The sequence below is a fragment of the Brassica oleracea genome, chromosome C9 (genome assembly GCF_000695525.1).
Source record: "Brassica oleracea var. oleracea cultivar TO1000 chromosome C9, BOL, whole genome shotgun sequence".
NCBI lineage: Eukaryota > Viridiplantae > Streptophyta > Magnoliopsida > Brassicales > Brassicaceae > Brassica > Brassica oleracea.
Genome location: NC_027756.1, coordinates 51,398,516 through 51,423,670, shown reverse-complemented (window position 1 = coordinate 51,423,670; position 25,155 = coordinate 51,398,516). Strand labels below are relative to the sequence as shown.

The window sequence follows — 25,155 nt, the reverse complement described above, 5'->3', positions numbered from 1 at the left end:
AGAAATGAGCTCCGATCATGACCTCTATCTACATACTTATCGATCACGTAAGGCTAAGTCGCTTTTTTTTTGTAGTTACTACCAAGTCTTGGAGTCTTGAACGATATAGTAAGTTTCTGAGCCAAGCTTCAAAACCAAATACTTTAAATAAATCGTTTTCTACGCAGCAACGATTTAAATCTGCGTATGGTGTGGTGTTTACTAACCCATGTTAAAAGAACCTAATCATATGAACTTGTGCATGTTGTTTGTTACTAGCTCGGCTGCCGGAAGTGCGCGCGTCGCACTCTAACTCGAGCAAAGGGGGAGGCCTATAAGTGAAGTTTTCAAAAAGTGAAGGTGGACTGCAAGAAGAGTCAACTTCATTATTGTGTAACTGTTAAAACGTCGATCACGGACGGACTTATACATAAATCTCAAATAACTAAGAGCTATTGCAAATTTGATGTGGACTACCTCGGAAGAGCTATGGTCTTAATTGTTTCAAAATTTCCAGTTGCGTACGTTTTAATGACATCTGTCAATATCGTTTAGTTTCTTCTCTTGAATAAAAATGTAACATTTAATTAATCCGATTTAAAAAAAAAAAATGCTGAATGTTACTTCACACCAAGTTCTCTTCAACTCAGTTGTCGTTTCTTTCTTGTTCTAAACAGATTTGAATTAAAAACACGAAATCTGATTGCTTCATGTTATTTCTGTACTTGTAAATATCATTCATTGTATATAACGAAGAAAAATAAGTTAAAATGGCTTCAGAGAAAACATATGTAATTGTTCTTATTCTCTCTCTGATAGGACCTCAAGTCAGTAGCTAGTACCTGGACCACCAACTCATGAGATCAACCATACAAGCTACATTGGAGCCAGCAGCAACATAGGTGCATTCAAAGAAGGATATCTTTGCAAACATGAGGAGTTTGACCGTGAAACCACTTGCTATAGATTATCAACTCATCCAGAGCACGCGGCGAATTGGTTTCATACCAAAAGGAGTAATGATTTAGGATTTATACCATTTACAAGTCAGGCGACCTACACTGCATCCGAACTGGTTCTATTTAAGGAAAGTAATTCTTTGCTTAAGAAGTGTGCAACTCAAACTCACGTGTGGAAACCAGGAGATCATTCATTACATCTACGACCACTTGTAGAGTTGATACCATGCACTAAACCTCACTGGATCAGCCAGATTCTTCACCATTCCAACTTACCATTTTTGGAGCAGATTTGCAATAAAACCCAACGGCAAGTTTTCTCCATTCTTGGCTGTGAATTGGCGATTTATTTCATCAACCAGAAGCTCCCCAAGGCTCCTAGAATCTTCCCAAAGTTGTCCAGATGCATGCAGCTCAACACATTTCCCATTTTGGCTAAGATTCTCTCATTAAGGCCTAACGGCTAGTTTTCTTAATTTCAGCATGTTTTTCATTTTGTTTAGCTTTCTCAGAACAAGGAGCTTCTGTAAGATTCTAGGAGCCTTGGGGAGCTTCTGGTTGATGAAATAAATCGCAAATTCACAGCCAAGAATGGAGAAAACTTGCAGTTGGGTTTTATTGCAAATCTGCTCCAAAAATGGTAAGTTGGAATGGTGAAGAATCTGGCTGATCCAGTGAGGTTTAGTGAATGGTATCAACTCTACAAGTGGTCTTAGATGTAATGAATGATCTCCTGGTTTCCGCACGTGAGTTCGAGCACACTTCTTAAGCAATGAATTATTTTCCTTAAATAGAACCAGTTCGGATGCAGTGTAGGTTGCCTGACTTGTAAATGGTATAAATCCTAAACCATCTCCTTTTGGTATGAAACCAAATCGACGCGGGCTCTGGTTGAGTTAATAATCTATAGCAAGTGGTTTCATGGTCAAACTCCTCATGGTTGCAAAGATATCCTTCTTTGAATGCACCTATGTTGCTGCTGGCTCCAATGTAGCTTGTATGGTTGATCTCATGAGTTGGTGGTCCAGCTACTGAATTGAGGTCCTCATCATTCTCTTCTTTTGTATCTTTCTTCTCAAGTTGGTCTGGACTATTGCCACACACGTTAGACTATAATTTACAATCTTCGGACTCACGAACTTTCAAAACCAAATAGTTTGAATAAATCGTTTAGTACACAGCAAATAGTGGACTGCACATACTCCTGGGTGGACTCTGTGCTTTAGCAGTAGTCATCTTCTTCAATTGTAAGTAAAACAAAAGATATCTTACTTTCTTGTCTTGTTGAAATCTGAGATAATTAGTGAAGGAATGGAACTGATTTTGAAACAAAATAGGTAGTGCTGACTAGAATCAGGTACGGACCAGCACGTTACTGGGCGATCTTGTTCGTCTTCTGGTTTCTAGTGTTTGGCATCTGGGCATCGCATTCTCACGGTCACGCTTCCACTTGAACATTCTTCTTCATCCTAGCTCATTCTCCTGGTTTGTTTGTGTTACTCTTTTGTTTTTGTATGTCTCTGTCAATATCGTTTACATCTTTCTATTAGAAGAAGAAAAATGTACAATTATTTGTTCCCATAAAAAAAAGAAACTGTTCTGTCTCTCTGTTATTAGTCCATGCCGGTTTCTTCTGCATGGGTCAGGTCAACTAGACCTGAGAAGAAACAAAAATTTCACAACATGAACATAGAGGCAATACAGAAGACAGTTTGCGGTTGTTATCTTAAAAATGCAAGATGGTTTGTGACCTCTAAGATTGTTGCATGATTATAAATATGTTAGTGTTTATATTAAGAGTGTCTCAGAGTTGAGTAACTCCGGTTAAACGATTTCTAATGGAGTTAGAACTTTCCGTTTCAAGTCCTGAGAAATTGTGCGTGCCTGGTTCTTTTACCCATACACTTGCGCAAGGACAGCTGAAGAGAAATCTCTCGGACGTAACAGATCGTCTTTCCTTACTAGAGAAATAAAAATAAAAATGGAGAGTACAGAAGACAAAACAGTGGCGGGTAGAATGGTCTGCTCAAGTCTTTGTTAATAAATAGCAAATCAGGCCAACACCGAATCAGTAAAACTACTATCTACTGAAGTCTTTACGGTACGTGCAAGTTTCATGTTTGCGTCTACCGACATAATTTTTGTATAGGAAAACAGTGTAAATATATTGTGATTTATTTTGTTTGAACATATTTCAACTATCAAACAAATATTTGTATATCAATATATACAAAAATAAAACAAAAAACGTGGTCGCAAAAGTCTTCAACGTTTGTTGGATAGCAAAAGAATGGCAGATGCTAAGCGTAAGTCACTGTACAGGATAAAAACGCGTTAGCATTGGAGTTTAGTTCTGGTGTGAGTAGGATGCTTCATTTCAATCCCTTATAAATTTAGATAGGATTTCATGCAATGTTAGTTGTGTAACGAAGAAAACAAGCTAAAAATGGCTAAAGAGAAATCATATGTAATTGCTCTTCAGCCTCTTCTTCTTCTATCTTTGCTCCTATGTCTTTCTTCCCAAGTTGGTGTTGCCGACGCCAGAAGCCATACAAGTTAGTATATTTTTGTCCAGTTGTTCGTACGTTCTACGTTGTTTATGAAGAAGCATACTCCATAATGGCTTCAATTTTTTTTTGGTTAGTTAATACCGGGTATTCAGATTCTCGATGTGCCGATAAATTTCCAGCAACTCCACCACCAGGTAGAATTGTAACTGAAAATGCAAACCAAATAGTCTGAATAAGTTGTTTGTATACAAAAAATTATGCATGATTCAGAAATGCATGGTATTACTAACTAGCTAAACCCATTAAAGTTCAGTGTAAAGTTTGTTAAAGAAACAAATCATATGAACTTGCGCATATTGTTAACAGTCTACAAACCTAGCCCGCCGATAGCCACTCCGAGGTCTTCGTCACCCAAGGGAAAAGGCCCATAACTCCATAAGTGCTGAAAAGTTTCAAGAAGTGACAGGGATTGAAGAAACACACACACATATATATATATATATATATATATATATATATATATATATATATATATATATATATATATATATATATATATATATATATATATATATCATGGGATGTGCAAGAACAAGAAGAGTAAAAAACCTTTATTACTGTACAACTCGTATATCGAATTTTACGTGTATGTAAACGTAAAATTAAATAATAACGTGTAAACTTTTAAATAAAAGAAGATTACGAACTTTTAGCTATGATATATAAACATTGAAAAAAAATCCAATTTAAGCCAAAAAAAAAAAGAAAGTCAATCATCAACATCAGGTAAAAGAACATGCGCATGTTGTTTACTAATTCACCCGCCGAAAGTGACGGAAGACACCGCACTCTAATTATAAACAAAGGGATAAAGGCCCATAAGTGAAGTTTTCAAAAAAGTGATGGGGACTACAAGAAGAGGTCAACTTCATTGTTGTGTAACCGTTAAACACGTCGATCACGGACGGTGGACTTGCACATAAATGTGAAATAACTATAGCTATTTCAAATTTGTGGTGGACTACCTCAAAAAGATCTAACTGTTTCAAAAACTGTTTTAATGAAATCTGTTAAGATCCCAAAGATGACAGAGGAAGACCTTGTTGATATTAAAATTTACATGTCTAAAGATCAAACCTTTGTCAAATGAAATTATATTAACATTGTAGAAACAAAACATAAATTTATAAGCTATGCAAGGAAGAAGAGATCGTCAGTCATCAGCATCAGATACTGCAGAATCCGTAGAGGAGCGTTCTCGAAATCCAATTGAGGAAGTCTCAGCTCTCTAACTCTACACGACCCGCTATTTCCATCTCGGGTCATCATAACCCGACCCGAGTACACTTTCCTAAACAGATAAGCCGAGCTCCCGGCGTTGCTGTGACCGGTCGATTGATTAGCTTTCGTCTTGTAAATCGTCCATCCGTTCGAAGCCAACGCCTGCGAGAAACTCTCCATCGATCCGATTCGCGCGCTGGTGAGTCTCGAGAAGAGAGAAACAGAGCAGCAATCCCAATTGCTAACGGAGGAGGAAGGCGTATCCACGGCGGCGGGGGAGAACACGAGCTTGAACAAGCCGTTGGAGAGGGAGACGAAGGATCTGAGATGCGAGAGAGAGGAATCCGAGAGAGAAGGGAAAGAGAGCATCACCGCGTCGTTAGGAAGAGACCACGAGAGAGACGAAGACATCGACGCAGCCGAAGAAGACCAACAAGTCGAAGGACGAGACGAAGACGTGGAGAACGGCGACGGCGCAGATCCGGATTCCCGCGGCGGGAACGAGAAGATGATGTGGGAGAGGGAAGGCGTTGGGTACAAATCCATCCCCAGATCTCTCGCGATTGAAGCTAATCTGTAAGTTTCCGAGATCAATTCTCGCGAGGGGACGAAGAAGAGCAATGGCGTTTTCGGATTCTTCCTCGCGTTCTTGGATCTCGATCGGGTTTTTGATTGTGAGCTTAGGATCTCTCGAATGCTGGTCTCTCCTTCTCCTCCATCAACTTCGTATGTATCGCCGGAGCTGTGGGTGAGATTGAGAGTCTCGTGGAGGAGAAGAGAGCGAGCTAGCTTTAACGGAAGCATCTCTGGTCTTAACGCTTTCCTCCTCTTCCTCTGCCTTTTATTTAAGCTTCACTGGAATTAAACATAACCGGCCGGTTTAAATTAAAAATCATACATCATAATTTGACCCGGTTTGATTCGGTTTAACTCGATATAAATTAAGCGCCGATTCTGCGATATCAGAGTTTATAAAGTCAAAGTATGAGAGCTTGCCGTTTGCTCACAAGAGTTTGCTTAGTCATCATTTGGCTAAGCTTGTGGAGAAAAAAAGAGATACTTTGTGATTACAACAGCTACTGTTACACTCTTCCGGGAACTGATGCTGAGAGAGATGCCGTTGAGAATGAATGATCAGTGTGCGGCGGATGAGGTTATGAGCCTTCAAAAGGAGGAAGGGAATGGAACGTTGAAACTTTGAAGTCTGGGAATCATGAGGTTGGTTTGGTAGAAGAACGGAGCTTGACTGAAAACAGAGCCAAACGTAAAGCATGTGGTGGCAATGACATCAACTTCATTGAAGTAAGTGACGCTGGAGGCAAAGCATGTTTGAGTGTGACGACTGTTAAAATTCGTAGTAAAGAGGGAGTGGCTATAGAACTAGAAGTGGCTCTTGGAAATGGTGGGAGTGAAGGTAGGATTGAAGCAAACACTACAGGACATGAGGTAGTTGTCGTAGATGAGCAAAATGATGTGCTGATGGAAGAGTCATGTAAAGGAGAAGAAAACTTAAGGGAAAGAAACTCGAAACAAGGAGAACCAAAAGTGCACAGAACATCTAACATGGTGAAGGAAGCATGCGAGGAAGTGAAGAGTGTAGCATATAAAAGACTTTGGGAATGTCAAACCGAAGCATTTAGCAATATCATTGCTCTAGAGTAAGCCTCTGATCCCTTTCTTATCAATATTAGTATATTTACCTCTGAATTAGCTTTAAAAATTTTCATGTTTTTTTCATTGTGGATTGCAAATAGGGAAATGCTGAAGCAGTGCAGAGAGAAAGACCAGCAGAAGAAAGCTGTCTCAGAGATTGATGATGTTTCGCGTTTGCCTCTGTCGAGGGTAATGACAAAAAAATCCCTGTTACTTTATGTCACTGGTGTGTCTATGAGCAACAGGTCTGAGAGGATTCTTTTCTAATGTTATTTTTTTACAGGAAAGCTGCGAAGAACTGAGGAAGCTTGCCCAAAAGATAGAAAGCCAGCTCTCTGAGATCATCGGTTCCTATGCTGAAGCCGTGGTTCCATGTTATGAATCTCGAGGATGTGAAACCGAAGGTATAAGCAAAGAAGTCTTTCACGAGACTCCAATGAAGACCTCCAAACAGCACGAACAGAAGGAAAGAGAGATTGATTCTCAAATAAACCAACGGGCCAAGAAGAGGAGAGTCAGAAGACTTCAAGACATAGGAGTACTGAGGAAATCGCCTCGGTTACAAAAGCTAATATGAATATTCTGAATCTTAAAAGTTTGTTTTGGACAGCAAGAGCTGTTGTAAAGGTTAGGCTACTATCTCTTATCTACATAGGTGCAACATCGTGAAGAATTTGAATATTTTCCATATAAAATTATGATGAAATAACAAGAATTTGCCTATGATGCTAACAACTATTAACATCTGCGATCTTTTTTACTACTAAGAAACAAAGATGATTGAGAACTTCTCTCTAAGCACTTCACCACACAGTTAAACCACCATTTACTCTCTTCTTCCCTTTTTACCCATGTGGAGCAAAACTCCAATTCAAGAACGGTTTCTGCTGGGGCATATCCTGGAAGGGAGTGAAATAATCAGGCTGGTACAAGTACTGAGGAACAAAACCGTCGCTCTGCAACAAGTCCATGGAACCATCAAACATTGAAGTATCAAAAGCCTCTAAAGCATCTTCGAGTTCTCCCCATTTAGGCTCGCTCTGAACCTCCTTGGCATCCGGTGACACCACGTGGCCGCCTGAGCTGCTCGAATCGTTCGGGTAAGTCGAGTCCGATGTGTCAAAAGGCGATGATGATTGATCCGCCATTGATGTCGTGGTCCTCGGTTTCTCATCCGTAGGGTAATACTTCTCCATTGTTCCTTTCTTGTTGTAGATTCGACATAGAACCCAATCATCAAGCTGTTCACAAAAAAATAAAATAACAAAGTTAGTAATCTAAATCATCATGACATTCACGAGTTGAAATATAAATCAAGAAAAAGACAGAACATACTCGTAGGTTGTTCTTTTTGTTAACAGAAGCTGATCTATCAACATTAGCGAGACGATACTCGTGCATTATCCAATTCGTTTTAATCCCTTTTGGAGCTTTCCCAGCGTAGAAGACTAGAGCTTTCTTAATACCCAACGTCTTCGGTTTACCGATTGGTTTATCTGCTCCGGTGGCTTTCCAATAACCGGTTCCAGCTGCCCGGTTTGGACGAGAACCGTTTGGGTATTTCCGGTCTCGGGGTGAGAAAAAATACCACTCTTTCTCTCCGTACAGAGACATCTCTGAAAGAATAATCAAATCTCTCGATTAACAACGATTCTCGAGAAAAAAAAAACAGATTCGTTTTCCTGGAAAAATGATTAGAAACCCATGAATTTTACCTGGAAGCTCCCAAGGATTAAACTTGTAGAGATCGACTTCAGCGATAACCGGAGCTGAGATCTGCTCCGATGAGCATTTCCGGCACAAGTAGAATTTCACAAGCTCTTCGTCTGTTGGATGGAATCGGAATCCTGCAGGTAAGTTCAGCTCTGCTTTCATTCTCTTCTCTTTTCTCTCTTCAAATCTCTTCGTTTAATTTTATTTTCCTTCTCCTTCGTCTGCTGAAGATTGTAATCGAGGAGATGAGAGTGAGAAGACGAAGGCTTTATAAGGACGAGAATAGCCGAAATTTACTTAATTGAATTAAAAAAACAAAAGGAAAAAGACAGAGATGACACGTGGGTGTTTTCAAGCACGTGCAGCAATGCCGACTGTTTTCTTTTCTACGCTGACCGCAGCCAGCTGGTTACATACGTGGCCTAGTCTTAGTGGATAGTCGACTTAACGAGAGCAGTGATGTTGTCATTGCTTACGTCATCTGCACCCTTTGTATATTGTTGACTGACACCACAAGTGTGAATACCTTAATCCCCTGCTTCTCAGCGTTGCTTATCCATTTTATTCTTGTACTTGCAGGTTAGCACATAGGGGTTGGCGTTTTCTCCGTTAAATTTAATTCGATTCCTTATTCGTTTCGATTCGATCTAAGGATATCCGTAAATTTTTGACGCAAAGCAAATACTAAAAATCATATCTGTTAAAATCGAAGCAAATCACAAATATCAAAATTTTGGGAAGCGGATATCCACTCTAATCCGGCAATATATAAATACATGTATATCTTGATTATATTTAAAGTTTGAATGTATAAAATTATATAATTATTATTCTTACATATGATTTGACAAATTCTATTCACATTATTATTTAGATAAAACTATTACATAAAAAGAAGAAGAAAAAATTATGACAATTATAACTGTTTTTTAAGTTTTGTGTTATTATAATTGTTAATTATGTTTAAAATTTTTACAAAATATGTAGATTTACTATTTTTTAATTTTTATTTTATATATCATGCAAAAAATATTTTACAAAACAAATTTGTATCAATTTTTTAAGATTATTTGTATTAATCAAAACATATGAGATATATGTAAATATTCGTAAATAAACGTAAATATCTGTTTATTTTCTGGATATCCATTTTTCCAGATATCCGTATTTTTCTGAAGCAAAACAAAAAAAATATTTGGATATCCGTAATATACGAAGCAAATCACAAATATCTTCAAAAACCAGTATATCCGAGGCGTGTCCACCCCTACTTACCACTAAGGCCTTTTACTTTTCTCTTGGGGGCAAAATCAATTTCCTCAGCAGCCTTGCTTTTATTATTTTGAAATGGATACACTATTGTTAAACCTTGCTGAAGAGAAATCAGCATTTCTTGCGGTGGAAGCTTTGGATGTGACATGTGATTGGACAATTGATGAAATTACGTGAGCTTCTCCGCAGCATATCACAACATCATCCTTGAGGGAAGCTCTCGTCATGACGGATGACGTCATCTAACGTTGGATCGTGTTTAGTTGGGTTTTTTTGGTAATAAAGGTCGTTGGTTTAGTTGCAATCATGCACCAATCGCAGTCACACCGGTTTCTTTTTGTTTTCCTTACATTATACTTTTATATTTATCGAATTTTAGTATTTTATAGAATAGATCTGATCATTCAGTCATTCACCAGTAAGTACCTATTCAAAATGTTAAAATATATCAAAATTGAGTTCGTAACAAAGTGTTCGCACTTCGGCTTATCTTACCCGGTTGTATATAGAACAATGTTTACAAGTATTATTGAGCCTTTAGTTAAGTCCTTCACTATGTACCACTTCCTCTTGCATTAACTAGACACAATTTAAAATTTCATTGATCTGACTTGTTTTTTTTTTAAATGCGCATGTAGTCTGTTCTAGTTCAAATGGTTTAAATAGAAAGTTGAGGTAGGTTACGTGGGCTTGTTCCCCGTTTGATGATCATCGCTTACGTTTACTATCAGTCTATCATATATAAATTATTGTGGTGCTCTTCTTTTGTTCATCCAGTTGATCCATCTGAGTGAAGATGCAAATCGATGTTCGTTTTGTATATTATAATGCTACATCCAGATAGATCACTTAGCTGCACTTTTAAAAATTCATCTCAAATTCTCACCCAAATGAAGGTGAGTCTTGATGGATGCAGATGCATCTAGTTCAGTCCAAAATGATAAATGACAAAAATAACCTTTTAAAATCAAAATATTATTTTAAAACCAAAAATTCTTTTTTTTTGCATATACATTTTTCCGCCAGAACCAAAAAAATGCATTCTCCCGCCAAAACTTAAAAACAAATTTTCTCGCCAAAACCGCAAAATGCGTTTTTTCCGCAAAAAAAGAAGTAAAAACACATTTTTTCATAAAAACACATTTTTTCATAAAAACACACTTTTCAGCCAAACCAGTAAAACAATACTTTTCGGCCAAAACGGTAAAAACACACTTTTCCGTCAAAACCGTAAAAAACGCATTTTCCGCCAAAAACGCTAGACCGCAAATACGCATTTTCCTGCCAAAACCGCAAAAACGCATTTCCCACCAAAACCGCAAAAACGCATTTTTCCGCCAAAATCGGAAAAAGCATTTTCCCACAAAAACCGCAAAAATGCATTTTCCCGCCAAAACCGGAAAAACACATTTTCTCGCCAAAACCGCCAAAAATTCATTTTTCCGCCAAAACCGAAAAAACAGTTTTCCGCCAAAACCGTAAAACGCATTTCTCTGCCAAAACCGCAAAAACGTATTTTCCGTCAAACCCGCAAAAACGCATTTTCCCGTCAAACCCGCAAAAGCGCATTTTCCCTTCAAACCCGCAAAACACACTTTTTCGTCAAAAACACATTTTCTTCCAAAACCCCAAAAACACACTTTTCCCGCCAAAACCGCAATAACGTATTTTCCGCCAAACCCGCAAAAACGTAACTTTCCACAAAACCACAAAAATGCACTTTTTCGTCAAAAACACATTTTTCCTCAAAAACCGCAAAAATATTTTCGCCAATACCGTATAAATGCTATTTTTCCGCCGAAACGTAAAAACTTTTCCCGCCAAAACCGTAATAACATATTTTCTGCCAAACCCACAAAAAACGTATTTTCCCGCAAAAAACTACAAAAATGCACTTTTTCGTCAAAACATATTTTTCCTCAATAAAAACCGCAAAAATATTTTCGCCAATACCGTAAAAATGCTATTTTTCCGCCGAAACGTAAAAATATATATTTTAGTCATTTTATTAACAAATCCACTTAGATGCAGATGCAAGTTAAAAGTGAAAAGCAAACGAACATAGTTGTATTCAGATGATTTATCTGGATGCATAGACGAAATAAAGAAACGAACGACACCCAAATGGAGCATCTGAATATAAGACACCCAGATGGATCATATAGATGCATCTTCCAGATGTAGGAACTAACGGGCCTGTGTTGTATTCAACATTGTGCTTTTTTTTTTAAGATATGCCTTTCATTTTTTTGGTCAAACATGACCTTTTGTCAATATGCATTTTCTTTATTGATATAAGTATGTAAATTTCTATATATAAGTCGTATCATTTCATACAATAAGAATGAAACTATCATGATGCACATAATTTATTAATTGTCGTTTTGGGTGGTAAGTGGTAACAGTAAAGTCTCAAAAAGGTGAAGATAAAGAGTCATAAGATCAATTGACTAATATGTTTTTTCCCATTATAAAATTTCAGATAAATTGTACCTGGACTTGATCTGAATTTATCACATTATATATAGAGAATCTACTTTTATACTTTTTTGCAGTTGTTTGTTTAAGTCATTGTGTGAATTGAAAGAGGAAGCTTCACGGAGCGTGATGTTATAGCTGCCGAACTTGACCTACCTAAAACATATATATACTCAATAGTCAATACTATATATCTTCTTTACGGTGGATTAATTGCTATTTTGTTTTGTCGTATTTTGCGAATATGCTTAAGAAGTTGGATAAAAAGCTGGGACCTCATTGTCGAAAATTTAACATATCTTTAACAACATGCAGGATCACAATCACATGTATACTATTCATATGACTACTTGTCTTATACGATGATAATTATAAATTTATAATATTATATGTATGTGTACGTGCGTTTAAAAGTAAAATAAGACGTGCTTTGAAACCGTGAACTGCATTCGAGAATTTTCATTGAGCAGTGTTGACTGTTGAGTAGTGAATTTCATTCTAGAATCTTGTTCTTCTCTATCAGGCAACTTGTCACTAATGGGCTACGTAGGTCCTCTTCTCCCTCAATCACTCATCACTACATCTTAAGCACAATGGGCCTAATATGGAACTTAACTTGGGTCATTTATGAAAAGCGGTTTTTGTATTTGGTAGGTAATGCCGTGATGATTTATTTCTCTATCATTTCTATTTTGAGCTCCTGTAATACCCCTTGCGATTCTTCTCTACATATGGATTTAAGATTCTCAACATATTTGGTTTTTTCCTTCATTTGTAATTTTTTTTGTTGGATCTTTCTCACGCAATTAAACGCTTTGGTCTAATGATCGCCAAGCGTGAGGCCAAAGGGTCTTGCGAGTAGCGACACAGTTGTGAAAACCACTAATGATGCATCACCACGATCATGATTGACCATTTGAGATTTCCATGCATCATATACATTGTTGAAATGCTCGTAACTACAACCAGTGGCGGAAACAAGACAACGGCTACGGGGGCACGTGCCCCCAACTGTTTTAAAAAATTTCTTCCATAAATACTATAAAGTTTATCAAATGTTTTCACCCTAAAATTAATCATAATGGAAAAAATCACTGTGTCCCCAACTAATTAGCTTCCTACATCGGCCACTGACTACAACTATGAGGAATTAAAAACGTAGAAAGTTGAAAATATGTATATGTGATGAGTTTTATTAACTAAAAAAAGACACGAATTGACGCATATCAAGGGAAAAAGAATATCGAGCATTCTGGAATTCAAAGAACATACAATTTCCTAATGAAGAGTTTCGAAGATGCTCTTAAAATACTCTAAAACTCTATAATATAACGAGGTGGTTCCCTCTTTCCTGAGGCGACACGTCAGCATTTTGGTGGATCCCACTTTTAAAAAGTGTGAAAAAAGTGTTAAGCTTTTGGCTCGAACCCGGGTTATTGAGATATAAACACCAATATTTATACCACTAAACTAAATGATACTTTGTACATTGATGGCCGAAACTAATATATATTTATGAAGGTCAGAAACCTTTGCTTCTTCGGTTTTCTCTGTGGGCCGGGCCTACAAGTGTATTATGAGTTTCATTTTTAAATGAGGTTCATCACGTTATATGAAAAAAACAATTATAGTTTTTCCATATTGTAAACTGTCTTCGTTTAACATGAGTTAGAGATCTTTTCATCATTGTCTTAGACAAGTCTGAGTTACAGAGTTGCGTTGTGTGTCTGTTCGTAATCTATTTTTTCACCGGTGAACTCTTCATCTCCCCATCTTAAATCGATTGATCTTAAATGTTCCAGATTTGTAGCATTTCTGTAACCCCTATATAGTATATGATTCTCATTTGATGAACCCATTCTGCATCTCCACAGAACTCATTGATTCCTCTTAGCTTTAACGATCTTCTAGAAAATGTCGCTCTGCCTCTCCAGTTCTTCAAACCGGCGTTCCCGGCATCCGTCACTCAACCTTTGAGTCTCTCCGTGTTGGTCGTAGTAGTCAGAGCATAGCCTCTAACCTCCTCGCTATGGGATTTCCTGAACTTCAAGAAAGACAGTGAGTTTATGGAATCACGGTTCTCTTCCTTGATGAAAAGGTAAGTTAATCTCCGATTTACACACTTATTTAATATAATTGTTTTTAATTGATTTCCTGATTCTTTGTTAAATAATATTATTTACAGATTCCGTGATTCATGGGTTTTTTTTTTTGTCGATTGTATTATTAAGCTTTCTAGGCAAAAAATTATAAACAATGAGAACTAGGAAAACAAATATAGAAAAGGTATACACCATTAGGGATCCAAAGTAAACTAACACAAATCTATCTTGCGTGTGGATGACAAAAGATTTTTCATATAAAAGCTCTATATTTGCTTCTGAAATAGTTGAATCTCAAGGGAGATAATCTTCATATTAATCCAAAAACACCACGCTTCAAACTGAATTGGGAACGATTGTCACTCTCTTTTTAATACTCCAGTAGGAGTCATCGAGATGAAACAACTCTTTATATTGCTCTATTGAAAATAATAAAGTCAAAAAGATTACCATTCCATAGAATTTCATGCTGCCTTTCGAAGTAACCATAGTTTGCAGCAAGAACTCCATCACCATCAAATGAAGAACCATCAACGATTGAAGCCGGTAAGACCCGTCGCCACCATCCACAGTAGATCTGTCAATTACCTTTTCTAAACGGTTCAATTGAACCAGAGTTTTTGTCTTACCAAATCCATTGAAAGAAACATACAAAAGAACAATAAAATATTTTGCCAGATTTAAAATAAATTGACAATCAAAAAAATCAAGTGATAGAAAGTAAAGCAAATCAAAGAAAAAGAAGCAAAACGAATCAAACAAGCCGATGTCAGAGCTATAGAAGCCTCCGGCCATCAGCTTGAAACTAAAAAAAATCTCTTTTTTTTTTCTCGACGGCTAGGGTTCTTCCAAGGTACAGAGAAGGGGAGTCGATTCATGGGTTTATTCCCGTCGGACGTGCTAATCATTACATGCCATCTTTGAAAGTCGGTTCCATTGTGAATGTCGATCGTTTTGAAGTTGCTAGGTATAATTGATTATCCATTCCTCATTTGTTTCATCTCACCAACTATTATTTATGAAGTCATCACGGTGCTCTTGAGATCAATCTCCAATCATAATTAGACTGTTTAATAATTTTCAAGTGATTGCGAACACAAACATAGAACTCTCAGGTATATTATCATATTATATCTGGGTTTATAATATGTTTCGTTATCATAACTGATATTTAAACTCGCAGATGTAGTTGAGAAAATTCAATCTGTCCAAGGCTCTGACCTTAGCAAAGAATCAACTCGAGTCGTTATCCGTCTCCTCATTGATCCGTAAGAAACAATCAACACACAATTTCCTTTATATTATTATCTATATTGTGCTAACATCAATAATCAAAAATATTTCCTACCCAAATTCTGTGGTCGTCTATTTATCTCCCTTACTTATCAAATTAATTTTACACAAACATGTATTTTACAGCTTAAAAGAAACCACAACAACCCAAATAATTAAAACACCAAAAACTAGAATTCCAAAAAAGACGAATCATTAATGATCACCTCTCTTTTTTGTGTAATCTTAGAAATACGCTTCAAAACAAATATACCAAACCAATCACCTCAACTAAAACTCAACGACACATATATCAAGTCAGCTAAACAAATAAAAACTACACGACCAGCTATTTAGCAATTTACAAACTCACTTTCGCAACGACACATACATCGAGTCAGCTAAACAAATACAAACTACCAGAACTGTCACTTATTTTATACTTATTTATACAAGTCTTTATGTATTTGTTTTAAAGGTCCGGTAAGAGCAACAAGTTTAAAAATAAAATAAAAACATATAACAAACATAATAAGGATAATAAAAATTATTACTTAATACACACAACTTACACAACTAAACTGGAGAAAAACTATACAGAAACAAAAGGTACTCTCAACAACTTTAATATAATTCATATACTCTCAACAGTACAAGAAACAAATTAAAAAGACAAACAAATAATAAGTCTCAGTGACACAGCAAACAATAACATGAACTATATCAATCACATTACTAACACAGTTTAGTCCTTCATAAATGGAGAACAATGCATACACAGTTCATCATCACAACTCTAACTCTATAACAATAAAAAAAAACTTGAAAAACAACTCAAAACGCAAAATTCACAAATACAATAACCCTATCAAATATTGAGATGAAACAAGAACTCTTTCCACAATTCTGCGCTTGCGCGGAAGCAATGCCTATACTAGTAATAATGAGACGATGGTGGATAGAACCACCCGACATATTCGATTATCTTCTCAATATACTCACGTCCATCACTAAGACGTTGGACGTTGCTAGTGCTTGGCTTAAAATTTATCTATGAAAGTTCATACAAGTTTGCTCTTTGTCAAATTAATAAGTTATGCTGAATCATATATTAATGTTGAGATTTACAATCGCTGGTTATAAAAATGTAGTTTGTTAGGTACATGAATAGATTCTAGATAACATTCCCGAAACTACTAAACTTTCATAATTCATTTTCCTTCTTTTTGTTTTCTACTTTCGAACAATACACCACGCGTGGCATGCGCAAAGAAACTCCACGGTATATGGAGGAACAACTTGATGAAACATTCCATATATAATAGTAGTATAGATTTATAAGCACTTCTGGCAGCAAAAATTCTTTCTAATTATAAAAATCTTAAACGTCGTATATCCTTAATAATGACGTTTTAATCTTTTCAATTCATATAAATAGTATATTATATCTGAGTGACTAAGTCGACCTCAAAAGGTACGGAGGAGAACACAAGCATTAGATTCTCTCTTATAAGCCATCACTAATGATGGTGGAGAGAAAAAGAAAAATACCCAACAAGCAAATATTGTCAAAATTGAAATAATTGCCATACTATACTTTTTAGTTAATTTATTAATATCCCTCACTTTTCATGGCTTATATAAGATGGTGACCATCACACAAATTGAAACGCAGCAGCAACTCATATCATCATCACCCATCTCCTTATTTTGCTCTTCTTTCTTTGTGTTCATAGCTTTGTAATAATAGTATTGCTTCTCCTAAGTCTCAATAAGAGGAGGTACCATTACTACATCTCTCCCTATCTTCACATATACTTCAAAATTATTATAAGAAACTGGTTTTAAACTAAAAAAATAAACAAAAGTTTGAATATTTTTTTTAATCTGAATTTCAGTTTTACACGTTAGAAAAACATCAAAAAACCTTTACTTATTTCAATTTTACTTTCAGATATAAAATAAAATTAAGTTTGGTTTTTCTCTTCTTACTAACAGATGGGTGCAACCGCTGCCGCCAACAACCACCATCAACACCACCAAGTCTTTGACATGGCCGTCCCTCAACAACCAGCTTTCAAATGCTTCGACGATGATGGCCGTCTCAAAAGAACAGGTTACAATCTAAACAAAACAAAAATCTCAACTTTCTTTGTTACAAAAAAAAAAAAAACTTTCTTTTTGTTACATAAACGCAATACTAAAAACGTGTCTTCTTTGTTATAATCATAATCCAGGGACTGTTTGGACCGCAAGCGCTCATATCATTACAGCAGTTATCGGATCAGGCGTTCTCTCGTTGGCATGGGCCATTGCACAGCTCGGATGGGTCGCTGGACCTGCGGTGATGCTGTTGTTCTCTTTAGTTACTCTCTACTCTTCCACACTTCTCAGCGACTGCTATAGAACCGGAGATGCAGTCTCCGGCAAGAGAAACTACACTTACATGGACGCAGTTCGATCCATTCTCGGTAATAAATACTCTGTTCTTTAGTAATATGATGCTTTCAGTGCTCTGTTTTTTTCCTCTGCTTTTTGTATTAAATATTGGAATACTCTGTTTTTATTACAGGTGGGTTCAAGTTCAAGATTTGTGGGCTGATTCAGTACTTGAATCTGTTCGGTGTCGCGATCGGTTACACAATCGCAGCATCCATAAGCATGATGTGAGTGTTTCTTAGTTTTACTTGTGACACAAGCTTCAGATCAGGTTATAGAACTAACATTTGATGGATCATGCAGGGCGATCAAGAGATCGAACTGTTTCCACAAGAGCGGTGGAAAAGACCCGTGTCACATGTCGAGCAACCCTTACATGATCATCTTCGGTGTGACAGAGATCTTGCTCTCTCAGGTTCCTGATTTCGACCAGATTTGGTGGATCTCCATTGTTGCAGCTGTCATGTCTTTTACTTACTCTGCCATTGGTCTATCTCTCGGCATTGTTCAAGTTGCTGGTGAGTAATAACTACAAATATTATCCTAAAATCTTAATTTGAAAAAAAAAATGCTAAATCTTTGATTTGAAATCTCTCTAGCAAATGGAGTATTCAAAGGAAGTCTCACAGGGATAAGCATAGGAGCAGTGACTCAAACACAGAAGATATGGAGAACATTTCAAGCACTTGGAGACATTGCCTTTGCTTACTCTTACTCTGTTGTCCTAATTGAGATTCAGGTAATAAAATAAAAAACCTTTCTTGGAACACAAGCTTCCATTTTTATACAACCTTAAAGAAAAAAAATTCAACTTTATAGGTTAACAACACTAAAGATTCACAGTTTCTTGGAACACAAGCTACAGTTTATTTATTTCTGTTGGTTCTCTGTATCTAGGATACTGTAAGATCACCGCCATCTGAATCAAAAACGATGAAGAAAGCTACAAAACTCAGTATCGCAATCACAACCATCTTCTACATGCTCTGTGGCTCAATGGGTTACGCAGCCTTTGGAGATGCAGCACCAGGAAACCTCCTCACTGGTTTCGGATTCTACAACCCCTTTTGGCTCCTCGACATAGCCAACGCCGCCATCGTAGTCCACCTCATAGGAGCTTACCAAGTCTTCTCCCAGCCCATCTTCGCCTTCGCTGAAAAATCAGCCTCGGAGAGGTTTCCAGACAATGACTTGCTCACCAAGGAACTCGAGTTCAAGATCCCAGGGTTTAGGTCTCCGTACAAAACCAACGTTTTCAGGGTAGTGTTCAGGTGCTCTTTCGTCGTTCTAACCACGGTGATATCGATGCTGATGCCGTTCTTCAACGACGTGGTGGGGATCTTGGGGGCCTTAGGGTTTTGGCCCTTGACGGTTTATTTCCCGGTGGAGATGTATATAAAGCAGAGGAAGGTGGAGAAGTGGAGCACGAGGTGGGTTTGTTTGCAGATGCTTAGTGTTTCTTGTCTAGTTATCTCTGTGTTCGCTGGAGTTGGATCAATCGCCGGAGTAATGCTTGATCTTAAGGTCTACAAGCCTTTCCAGACTACGTATTGATGATTGATGATTGATGATCATAAAGGACCAATGAACACAAGAAAATTTGGTGTATAAAGCTTATTGTTTATGTTAAGCATTTGAAAAAGATTTGAAAATGTGTATAATTTAAGTTTCCATTTGATGTATCGTATCGACTTTGTAATAAAGTTATCAAATATGTTATAAGTATATGTTTTAAACCATGCAGTTCAGAATAATCAAGTTGTATATTTCGTTTAAAGTGATAGTTTTATCGATTGCATCTTTTATACAAATGAGTGAATATGCTGAAAACAAGGGCTACACAGCTTACAACTGTATTACGTACTAATTTTCAGAATGGAAAGATGTAGAATGACATTGAGGAAAAAAATAGAAAGAAAAACATTCCATCATCTATTTCAAAAAGAGAAAAATACAAAGAAAAACATTCATAAATAATTCTCAACAATTTTGACAAAGAAAGAATGAAATGAATATACTATATTTTAAAAACAATTTCACTCATCTTATTCCATCCATTTTTATTCTATTAGTTCCTTTTAGTGGTTATCATTTACAGTCATGGTGATGGTAAGATGGAATTTGAATCAAAGTGACACTGACATTTCATTGCGTTTTATAAAACTATAAAGTAAAAGCTAAAATGGAGCAACTTGGATGGTTTTGCTTGAAAGAGAAATTCCTCAATAGTCAAAGTAAGCTGTCCACCCAGCAGCCCTATTGTAATAAAAATTATATACGTAACGTTTACCTTTCACTTATCAAGAACATGTATGGTCCTTGGATCTTGGGAATGATCAGAATCTTTGAAACTTTGCAAGTATCTACCCTTAATTTAAGGCACGTGTCTGAAAAGTACAACCCATAAAGCACTAAAGCTTCAAGGTTTGGTACTAATGCATCGAAAGTCAGACCCATGCCTTCCTCGTGCTCCCATTTATTCAATAATCAGAGGCAAGCAGTATCTTACACAAGAAGCATATGACTGTTTCAGATATTGGGAAGATGCAGAGAGTACATTAACTATCATATGATTCACTGGCTTCATGTGCTGAGTTTTTTTTTTGTTGGTGTTTAATGATACAGCCACTGCTTCACCCTCCTTCAAGATTCGCTCTCTCTATAGGGATTGAATGTAAAATGTAAACAACAGTGAGAAATGAAAAGCCTAAGTTAATCAGTGATATTGACTTGAGATGCACAAAAAAGATTGGATGAATTGCTTGTACAATGACGCAGGACACGATCTAAATTGTAAATTTTAGTATGCCAAGTCTGAGAGCATAATCCTATGAACTGCACCTTGACAGTTTGCTCTCATGACCTCTTTCGAAAACAGGATTCTCATCTGAATCGTTAGCTAACCGGCTCATCATTTACTAACAGACAACAGGTCATTTGCACACAATATTGCGAAGCAGGATAAAGTCTTGAGAGAAAGTCACTTTTAGATGTTTAAATGGACTTAAGATTGTTTTGGATTTGGCAGCTGAGTCGATGTTTCATATCAAGAAAGACCTCTTGCTTCAGTTTAATTTACTGTTTTTCCCAGTTCTATAGGCTGAATTAGAGAACAATCAATCAAGTGGCTATTGTAACATTTTGTAAGTTCACCCAACTTGAATCCAATTTGTTAGTGCACACCTCTCTATTCCTGTGTATCTCAAATTATAATTTCAGCAGAAAATAAAAGAGTGATCATCATTTTTAAGGCAATGCTCCGACTAAAGCATGTCTGAACCAAAAGAGAGAGAAAGATTCCATGATACACCGTCAAAAGGCTTAAGCAGATCCAAATAACAAAAACACTTGGAGTCATCATCTTCTACTAGAGTTTACTACCCCCGATGATACAATTCAAGTTAAAAAAAAAACCTAAGAAAGGTCAGCGAGCGCCTTATCAATACCATCTGCGTGGTTCCGAAGAGTGTTCCACTGCAATATAAGAAAACATTATGGGTAAGGTAAGACATAAGGAGGTAACAGCTAAAAGCAAAGGCTTATTGAATTCATAAAAAGAGGGAGAAGGATGTTAACTACCTGATCCACGCTTAGAGAGATACCTGCAAAATATTAAACAAGCTTGTAAATGTCAACAATATTAAACAGACAGTATCGACACTACGCTGGTACATTCTCACTCAGGAGAATTGCCCGTTATTAGATGCAGTAACTTTAACAGTCTCCACACAAAAGTAAGATGCATACACTTAAAAACGCAAAACAGTAACAAAAAACTGAACTAAACTAACACATGAGGAAACACATGTTTGCAAACGGTGAAATGAGAGAAGAAGACTAGGGGAACGCAAACAAGAGAGAAAGAAAGAAAGAAAGCAAAAAGAGTTTTACCTTTCTTGCCAGGCAAAGTTTTACCGTCTTTGACATAGAACTCACGTATGTCAATCCAAATTTTACCGTTCCAGTTTCTCACAGAGACTCTCCTGTTCTTAGAAATCTGAATACAAAAGCCCCAACGAACATTCATTATAAACCCTAATTTCATCAAAAACCCAATTTGAGCAAAATCAGAACTTAGACCTTAAATCTCACTGTTATTATAGTAGATAGACTCACATTGCAGACGACGATGTCGTCAGACTCGTCGGAGGATTCGGCTGGCTTTGCGACTTTCTTAGCCGGAGCGTGGGCTTCAGAATCGTCATCTGATGCTCGGACATCCTCGTCTTTTCGTTTTCCTCTCCACGACATTTTTTTCTCTCGAGCAAGTGAACTGTAAAAAAAAGCTTTCTTCAGACCAAAGTACAATCGTAAAACCAAAAATAAGACAAATCACAAAGTTTAAGGAACCGAGAGAGGAACCTTAGTCGTGGTTTTTTTTTTTTTTTTTTAAACACACACTCTTAGAAGGAAAGTGAAACGCCGCGTCTCTCCTCGCGTATTTATGAAGTTGTGTTCACCGAACACGCGCTGTTTTAGTGCGTGTGATAAAAATAAAGAACTTGTTTAACAGCTGTTAGATTAGGAACGTAGTTTCAAAACGCGAGTTTGAGAAAACGCAGGCGGAAGCTTTTTTAGGCTTTGTGGTTTATGAAAAACAGAAAAAAGATTGGGACTTGTTGGGTTTGAAATCGCGTAGCTCTTGACGAGTCTTGGAGTAGGAAGAGATGGGGAATATGTTCGTGAAGAAACCAAAGATAACGGAGGTTGATCGAGCGATCCTCTCTCTCAAAACCCAAAGGCGCAAGCTTGGTCAATATCAGCAACAGGTTTCTTCTTCTTCCCCTCGCTTTCTACGCCTCGAATTGGATCGTTTTTTTCTCTTGAATCTGAGGTTGTGAAAAAGGGTGATTTGAGTAGTTTGATCCACCAAATAGATCAACATTTGAAAGGTGTTCACTTTCTGTTGTTTTTTAGCTTTGTTCAAAGACTTGATTTTTTTCTTTTATTCTTTGTCAATTGGAGTGATGGAAGTTTCCTTCTTGGATCCAAGTTTTGACTCTTATCTATTGTTGATGAGAGTCATCTGTTGCTAATTTAGTGAGTTTGATCTTAAGAAGTAGAATGTGCTTTCTTGTAACTCTAGCTCCCTTCTTGTAGCTTGAGAAAGTGATTGAAGCCGAAAAGCAAGCTGCGAGGGACTTAATCCGTGAGAAGAGGAAAGACAGGGCTTTGTTGGCATTGAAGAAGAAGCGGACGCAAGAAGATTTGTTGAAGCAAGTGGATCAGTGGGTCATCAATGTCGAACAACAAGTAAACATATATATATATATATATACTTGATCCCTCTTCTTCTTATAATTGCATTTCTCACTCCTTTGATTTAGTCTGTTGAAGAAACCTGAAAACAAACATATTGGTATGAATCTCAGTTGGCAGATATTGAACTAACAAGCAAGCAGAAGGCAGTCTTTGAGAGCTTAAAGCAAGGCAACAGTGCGATTAAGGCGATTCAGAGTGAAGTCAACCTTGATGATGTTCAAAAGCTAATGGATGACACTGCCGAGGCCAAGGCTTATCAGGACGTGAGTCACCAAAATAAGCATATTTTGTATTGTGGATTACTTACTTATGTATTTATAAAGATGAGTGTTCGTTTGCTTTGTCTAACTTGTTTAAACTACTTTGGATGTTAGGAGCTGAGTGCCATATTGGGAGAGAAACTATCGGAAGAAGATGAAGAAGATATCTTAGCAGAATTCGACAACCTCGAAAGTCAGGTATCACTATCGTAGTTTACATTCTCCTTGTCGATGTTTCTTCTAGTACCATTTTCGTTGTTATAATCTTCTTGAATGGAGTCAAAGTGGTTATATATATTTGTTTGTTTGGTTAAAGCTCAATGTTGAAGACATGCCTGAGGTGCCTGCAACTGAGCTCGTGCGTGAAGAAGACGAGATATTGGATCTCCCTGATGTGCCGACAAAACAACCCCTCGCTCCCAATGCTACTGCAGAAATCTCTTCAACAAAGAGAAAAGGTTATTTTTCTTCTTCGTATTTGTATAAGAATTTGCTTCATAGAAAGAAGCTTTAAAGCGAGTCATGTTTTTTTTATGGGTGCAGTACTTGAAGAACCTTTGGAAGCTTGATTCAGAGGAGAAGAATGTGATGGAACCATATATAGCCCCACCATCCATGGATTATTACCATTTTTTCTTTAAGACACTTTTTTCTTGTGGGCTCTTGAAGCTCGTTTGTGTAAAGCTTGCAAAAGAACAAGGTTCTTGGAATTTCCAGTGTGATATGAAAAAGAAAATGTTGATCATTATGGTTCATGAATGTTTTGGTTGGTTTCTAAAAAGTAATTTGGATAACAATTAACAAAGATATTTGTAAAATGGGAAAATGTCATTCTAACACCAGTTTTGTTATCAGATTTCAAAATGTATACATTTGTTTTTGTGTTTTATACAAATTGAAGAAGATTGATGATAATTGTTATGTTTTTCTTCGATTTGTAATAAAGGAAGAAGATTGATAACAATAAAGAGTTACATGTTAAACCAAACCGTAATTTAATTTTATCTGTTATACCAAAGAAAACCAATAACCAGACCAGACCGTCAGGGAAAGGAGTATTAACTCTAAGACTCTCTCGACAGCTGTCAGTCAGTTTCTCGGTCTCTCGATCTGGTTGGGGGGTTTTATAGGGTTTAAGCTGCGATGGCTCTCTGAGCTTCTTCGTTTGTAAATCCTCATCGCTCTTACGAGACGACGACTTTGTCTAACTCAAAAGGTAAACTTTGTTTTAGTTTTTTTTTCCTTTTCTTTATTTCTAGAAGAGATGATAAAGATCTTGTTTATGAGAGAAATGAATCTAATTTCAGTGATCTATAGGAAAAAGCTTAGCCTTTGATCTTTTTCCTTACTTCAATGTAACTCTTCTTCTACATGATGTAAACTCATCTTTCCTACTTTGTAGATTTCCTTTTTTTTTCTCGTTAGATTTAGTTAGAAGCTGATTTGTGATCTGAGATGGCGACAGAGCAGAGCGAATTAGAAAACCAGGAGATCCAACCAAACCAAGTGGCTCCTGGCTTTGTAGGAGCGATTGAAGAACAATACAAGAAACTCAGAGATCACGCCGAGGCTTATCCATACGTTTGGGGTTCTTATACTGTTGTCTACGGCGGTCTTTTCCTTTGGACTGCTTATAGATGGAGGAAGCTTAGGAGAACTGAGGATCGAGTTCGTGGTCTTCAGACTAAACTTAGGAAACTCGTCCAAGACGAACAAGCAGCGGCAGTAACATCTTCTAAATCAGTGGACAAGTCTTCTTCGGTTTCTGACAAGACATCATCAGTGCCTTGATTAGTTACTAGTTTATAATCATCAAAAACCATTGTCTCTGTTACGAGATCTGTTTTGTTGCTATGCCTTTGTTATTTTTACCCGCATATGCTTTTTATATAAAGTCAAATTCATGTATAACCAATTCAATATTCATAAGGTTCAACTCGGCTTTCTTTAAACTTCCACTTATTTTATTTGTTAT

General features: G+C 36.9%; 7 protein-coding genes and 1 long non-coding RNA gene across 10 annotated transcripts; 5 read left to right on the top strand and 3 right to left on the bottom strand.

Moving 5' to 3' along the window:
- The first annotated feature begins 3,200 nt into the window (after positions 1 to 3,200).
- Positions 3,201 to 3,921, top strand: LOC106317638. Its single transcript, XR_001265180.1, has 3 exons — positions 3,201 to 3,493; positions 3,583 to 3,642; positions 3,815 to 3,921. It is a non-coding gene; the product is annotated as an uncharacterized LOC106317638 (long non-coding RNA).
- Positions 3,922 to 4,510: 589 nt separating this feature from the next.
- Positions 4,511 to 5,955, bottom strand: LOC106319291. Its single transcript, XM_013757578.1, has one exon. It carries the CDS (start codon positions 5,531 to 5,533, stop codon positions 4,640 to 4,642), a length of 894 nt encoding a protein of 297 aa, XP_013613032.1. The 5' UTR covers positions 5,534 to 5,955; the 3' UTR covers positions 4,511 to 4,639.
- LOC106315302 lies at positions 5,671 to 6,978 on the top strand (the record flags this gene model as incomplete). The annotated part of the gene is given in 6 exon segments (XM_013753040.1): positions 5,671 to 5,775; positions 5,777 to 5,841; positions 5,843 to 5,912; positions 5,915 to 6,387; positions 6,484 to 6,571; positions 6,666 to 6,978. Coding segments are annotated over 6 exon segments (1,095 nt in total), but the record flags the coding sequence as incomplete, so codon positions are not given.
- A 70-nt stretch (positions 6,979 to 7,048) lies between these two features.
- Positions 7,049 to 8,347, bottom strand: LOC106319292 (protein ATAF2). Its single transcript, XM_013757580.1, has 3 exons — positions 8,098 to 8,347; positions 7,718 to 7,998; positions 7,049 to 7,623 (listed from the first exon to the last, which is right to left on the bottom strand). Exons 1-3 carry the CDS (start codon positions 8,255 to 8,257, stop codon positions 7,228 to 7,230), a joined length of 837 nt encoding a protein of 278 aa, XP_013613034.1. The 5' UTR covers positions 8,258 to 8,347; the 3' UTR covers positions 7,049 to 7,227.
- An 8,532-nt stretch (positions 8,348 to 16,879) lies between these two features.
- LOC106313032 (amino acid permease 2-like) lies at positions 16,880 to 19,385 on the top strand. Its single transcript, XM_013750750.1, has 7 exons — positions 16,880 to 17,000; positions 17,218 to 17,335; positions 17,457 to 17,690; positions 17,792 to 17,885; positions 17,962 to 18,176; positions 18,258 to 18,397; positions 18,556 to 19,385. The coding sequence occupies exons 2-7, from the start codon at positions 17,218 to 17,220 to the stop codon at positions 19,210 to 19,212; spliced, it is 1,458 nt and encodes a 485-aa protein (XP_013606204.1). The 5' UTR covers positions 16,880 to 17,000; the 3' UTR covers positions 19,213 to 19,385.
- Positions 19,386 to 20,894: 1,509 nt separating this feature from the next.
- LOC106316261 (RNA polymerase II transcriptional coactivator KIWI) lies at positions 20,895 to 22,090 on the bottom strand. Of its 2 annotated transcripts, XM_013754140.1 has the most exons (5): positions 22,021 to 22,090; positions 21,775 to 21,931; positions 21,550 to 21,655; positions 21,238 to 21,260; positions 20,895 to 21,132 (listed from the first exon to the last, which is right to left on the bottom strand). In XM_013754140.1, exons 2-5 carry the CDS (start codon positions 21,907 to 21,909, stop codon positions 21,073 to 21,075), a joined length of 324 nt encoding a protein of 107 aa, XP_013609594.1. In that variant the 5' UTR covers positions 21,910 to 21,931; positions 22,021 to 22,090; the 3' UTR covers positions 20,895 to 21,072. The 2 variants fall into 2 exon arrangements, with proteins under 2 accessions (XP_013609594.1, XP_013609593.1); XM_013754139.1 differs by lacking the exon at positions 22,021 to 22,090 and having other exon boundaries at positions 21,775 to 22,014.
- Positions 22,091 to 22,181: 91 nt separating this feature from the next.
- LOC106315776 (vacuolar protein sorting-associated protein 20 homolog 2) lies at positions 22,182 to 23,933 on the top strand. The gene is made up of 6 exons (XM_013753599.1): positions 22,182 to 22,427; positions 22,759 to 22,911; positions 23,031 to 23,183; positions 23,295 to 23,378; positions 23,497 to 23,638; positions 23,724 to 23,933. Exons 1-6 carry the CDS (start codon positions 22,326 to 22,328, stop codon positions 23,747 to 23,749), a joined length of 660 nt encoding a protein of 219 aa, XP_013609053.1. The 5' UTR covers positions 22,182 to 22,325; the 3' UTR covers positions 23,750 to 23,933.
- Positions 23,934 to 24,274: 341 nt separating this feature from the next.
- LOC106316900 lies at positions 24,275 to 25,116 on the top strand. 2 transcript variants are annotated; one of them, XM_013754765.1, is made up of 2 exons: positions 24,275 to 24,396; positions 24,606 to 25,116. In XM_013754765.1, the coding sequence occupies exon 2, from the start codon at positions 24,636 to 24,638 to the stop codon at positions 24,969 to 24,971; it is 336 nt and encodes a 111-aa protein (XP_013610219.1). In that variant the 5' UTR covers positions 24,275 to 24,396; positions 24,606 to 24,635; the 3' UTR covers positions 24,972 to 25,116. The 2 variants fall into 2 exon arrangements, with proteins under 2 accessions (XP_013610219.1, XP_013610218.1); XM_013754764.1 differs by having other exon boundaries at positions 24,583 to 25,116.
- Positions 25,117 to 25,155: the final 39 nt, after the last annotated feature.